At 33.9% G+C, this 4,376-nt stretch overlaps 1 protein-coding gene across 4 annotated transcripts in view; it reads right to left on the minus strand.

Annotated features, from left to right (window-relative positions):
- Positions 1-1,611: 1,611 nt before the first annotated feature.
- LOC122260869 (neural cell adhesion molecule 1) overlaps positions 1,612-4,376 on the minus strand; it is a 187,590-nt gene continuing 184,825 nt past the window's right edge. For all 4 annotated transcript variants that reach the window (XM_086554965.1, XM_086554964.1, XM_086554963.1 and 1 more), the window contains 2 exons: positions 4,021-4,162; positions 1,612-2,441 (listed from right to left, as the gene is read on the minus strand). In XM_086554965.1, the coding sequence (XP_086411091.1) occupies positions 2,224-2,441; positions 4,021-4,162 (360 nt within the window). In that variant the 3' untranslated portion in view covers positions 1,612-2,223. The remainder of the gene's footprint in view (positions 2,442-4,020; positions 4,163-4,376) is intronic.

Raw genomic sequence — 4,376 nt, forward strand, 5'->3', positions numbered from 1 at the left:
AGCAGATAAGAAGAATAAGAAACACTTCACTCACTGATCAGCGTATCAGCGTCTTCAATGACAGAAATTCTTCTAAGACGCACAACAACGGGCTCCTGTGGTGGAAACCGAGCGTGAAAGTTTTCCGCTAAGGTAAAATAGCCAATTCCGCTCGTTTCGTGATGCAAACGAGCTCTCTCAATTAATGGTTAGGAGGATTTTAGAGACAGGGATAAGGGGGATGGGGTGGGGGGAGAGGGTGGACAGGCATAGTCCCTTTGGGCTTATTTAGCTAAGACTGAGCAAATAGGAAATTATATTCGTGAACATCAACACGGTTCACACCACAGGAGTTACTTTTTTTTAATATATATACTATTAGCCTTTATGTACAGCATACATTGTAAATAAAACATATTCCTCTTTTTTTTCTTATTGTAACATGGTAGCTCATGTCTCGTTTTAATTAATGCTACTCTTGAAAAAAGAGAGAGAAAGTCATTCTTGTCCCTTTTTTTCCCCTTAAAAACATCTTACCATTATTATTTTCAATGCAAACATGAATTCCATTATAATGAATGCCTTCCTACTGTGCTGGGAAGGGAGAGAGACGTAAGAGAACCATTGAAGAAATAAGGAAAAGCAGAGAGAAAGAGAAAGAGAAAGAGAGAAAGATTAATCTCCCTTGTAAAATCCACCACAGCATATTAACGCAGGAAGGAAATTATCTTATTTTTTTTTGTTTTTTTGTTTTTTGTTTCAGCAAGCACAACATTTCACTACCATGGTATACAAGATTTCGCCATGTTTAAATGAACTTTGAAACAAAAGATCCATGAAAAACATTATGAACAATAGTTTAGATTCGTGTAGAGAACCGTCTATACTAAGTAAGAAGGAATCTAAATCCTTTTTTTTTCATAACTGAATCTCCTTTTTTTTCATTTCTTATTTTGAAATAGAATCTGGATGGCCGATAGTTATCTAGATTTTTTTTTTTTCCATCAGTTCTTGGAAGATTTCTGGTCATCTAAGAATCAGGCTCAGTGCTTATTAAATAATACTACAAACAGGAGACCAGAAAACGCCCACGAACCATAAGCTTTGATTTTTGGCGGTTTTTTTCTTCCCGCGAAATTCAAATGAAAACCGTTTTCTTTTTCAAAACAAAAAACTGGAAAGAAGAAAAGAAAAAAAAAAATCATGGTCCGAACTTACTATGAAGAGGTGCCATGTTTTTGTTTACTTGTTTTTGTTTTTGTTTTCCTTGCATCCATTTTTGAAACATTTACGATATACATCATATGTATGCCATTACACAAATAAGAAAACGAGTGACTAGGCGTCATTATCATTACCGAACTGAGACATTTTGATCAAATCTCATATGAATATATCTTTTTAATCTCCAGTTATATCGGCAGATGAATTAATATCTACTTTATCTAACATGTGGAATGTTAGTACAAACATTAGTCAATAGACTTCGCTGAACATCCTTTAGAAATACGTTCTATGAGAGATGAATAACTACAGAACAACTACAAAATGACAAAGAATTTACACAAACAACAAGGTGATGAATTTCTGAATCGTTTTCTTTACTTACGTGGGGGAGGGGGGGCTTATCTATTTTTATTTTTTTTTTTAAATGGGGGTGGGCGGTAGTTTTTCTGTTTGTTGAAAATAGGAGGCAGGGTAAGGGGGGTAGGGGGAGGGGGGGTCGATTCAATTGGCAACTATTTTTTTTTTTTTTTTTTTTTGGTGAGTGTTCCGAGTATATAAACATATTTTGGTTCTAATCTATTGATGTTTTACTAAATGTGTACATACGATACTGTATTTAGTCAAAATATTCGTGAGTGATGTTAACCTTTTTCATGTTTTATTTTTTTTTCTAATCTCTGAGGGGAAAAAAATGATGTATTTGCTGTGTCTAAGATGCTCTAGAAAATATCTCTTCTATTTATTTTTTCTTAATGAGAGAGAGGGGAAAAATGCAAATAGGTTATCCTAAAGTAAAAAGAAAAGCAGGTTAGTGATTGATGTTATGTCATAGAACTGTAATTTAAACGACCTTTTCGTTATCTATGAACCAACGAAAAGTCTCCTACAGAAAAAAAAAGAACTTTAAAATTATGATGTTCAAATAACAATCATTTTAAAAAAGAAAATAATAAAAAAAAAACGAAAACTCATGTCACTGTTGCCATACACAGCTCCACCCATTTAGAACGAACTCCCTCACAACAGAGAAGCCAAAAGAAGGAAAAAGGGGATCAACACGTGGGCTGCGGCGGAGAGGCTGTTGCCGGCCGAGATCTGACTCTGAGACTCATGAATCTTCTTGGTTCTCTTCATAAAGTCGGATGAAAAGTCTGAATAACCGGCAGCATTTTTGGCAGAGGCTCGAAGAACATAGAGGGTGTCGCCGGTGAGGCTGTTGATGACGTAGGGATCGCCTGGCGGACAAAGAAAACGTTAGGTGATACAGGGGTGACTTGGCTAAATGCGAGACTGGGTCACTAGTGGGATGTACGACTAATTTTGCTGTTTGCTGAGAGGAAACAAGACTGTGTATATTATTTGGGGATGATTTGGTTTGTTTGTTAGTTATGTGACTGACTCAAAATCGTATTGTGGGAATATAACTTGAAAAAAGCACAGGTTTAAATAAAAGATTTACTTTAGTTGTATAAGACAGAAAGCGGCAACTTAGTTGATTGACAGAAAAAAAACAAGATATGTATGGTAGAGGTAGCAGAGAAACTGGAGTGTGTGTGTGTATATATATATATATATATATATATATATATATATATATATATATATATATATATATATATACATATTGTGTGTGTGTATGTGTGTGTGTGTGCGTGTGCGTGTGTGTATGCGTGTGCGTATGCGTGTGCATATGAGAAACAAAACGCACACGATATACAGGTAACTAATTAAATAAGGGAAACATGATAACAATAACAATAACAATAGTAATAATATAAATAACAATAATATCAACAATAATAATATGAAATAGGGGCAACCCAATGAATAAATACACATAGAGCTCCAAAAAGATCCAAGAAAAACAGAAATGTCCTATGTATTCAAAACATACTAGATTACATATCGCGAGCCAGGTGGAAGGCCTGAAATGAGGTAGGGGAAAGATGAAAAGAGGTCGGATTTATGAATTCTGAAAAATTTATTAGGGGATTAGAATGATATTAGGAAGGGGTAATCCGAAAAGAGGATATTAAGATTTTATATATCTTTTGTTTGGGAAGAAAATTGGGTAGGTATGAATTAATAATATTAGTTGGGATTAAAAGTTTGAGTGTAATTAATTGATAATGAAAAAGGGTTGTATAGAATATACGGAAAAGGTTTGATGCATATATTAAAGCTTATCTTTTTTAACACAAAACTGCTTTGTAAAATATATGTATATTCTTGCATTGTGGTGTTGATAATTTTCTTCCAATTCATTATTGAGTATAAGATCATTATCATCATCTTTATCATTGCTATTATTATTATCATTTTCATTATTAGTAGTAGTATCATTATCATTGATATTATTATCGTCAATATTATTTGATTATATTACTCCTTTTTTTCTGGGGAGGGGGGGAGGTCTGATGATTTTGGGTTACATCATAAATACCAAAGCCAGATTATGGTACCTGTTACAATATAGTTTGAAAGGTTAGGTTTCACGCGTTTATCCTGGTCACCTATCTAAGAGGCTTAACTACCTAGGGCCTTTTCTTACTTCTTCTTGTTTTAAGATTTTGTCGTTTCTTATTAAAAAAAAATAATAATAAAAAAATAAATATCTGTCTATATTCACTAATGTCTCGAAACAACATGAAACCCCCGAAAAATGATACATCTATCTCCGATTCTATAATTTTCTTTCAAAATATTTCAAAACTACGTGGCTGTATGCTGAAATCCAGAAGAAGAAAAAGAAGAAGAAGAAAAAGAAAAGAATGAAAGAAAGAAAGAAAGAAAGAAAAAAAAACTCCAACACACCTCTCTTGAACTCCATGGACTGGGCGTTACTCCAACTGTCTCCAGCTGTCTTGTACTGGACACGGAAGGCTAAGATGGGCATGTCAGGATGGTTGTGGGCATCAAGTTCAAGGGTTATGGCATTGACCTCCGCTTCGGTGACCTGTTGGAAAGGGATTGGGTGAGGTATCTGGTCTTGGTTGTAGATGCTGTTGGTTATATATATATATATATATATATATATATATATATATATATATATATATATATATATTGTAGTGGGTGGTTTATAGAGACGTGTGTTTGTTTGATTATGTACGCTTATGGAAGGAAAGATAATTCTTATCAGAACGTTACTAAATTCTATACCATTACTA

This window comes from Penaeus japonicus, unplaced genomic scaffold, assembly GCF_977035675.1.
Source record: "Penaeus japonicus unplaced genomic scaffold, GWHDUDI00000001_assembly GWHDUDI00000030, whole genome shotgun sequence".
NCBI lineage: Eukaryota > Metazoa > Arthropoda > Malacostraca > Decapoda > Penaeidae > Penaeus > Penaeus japonicus.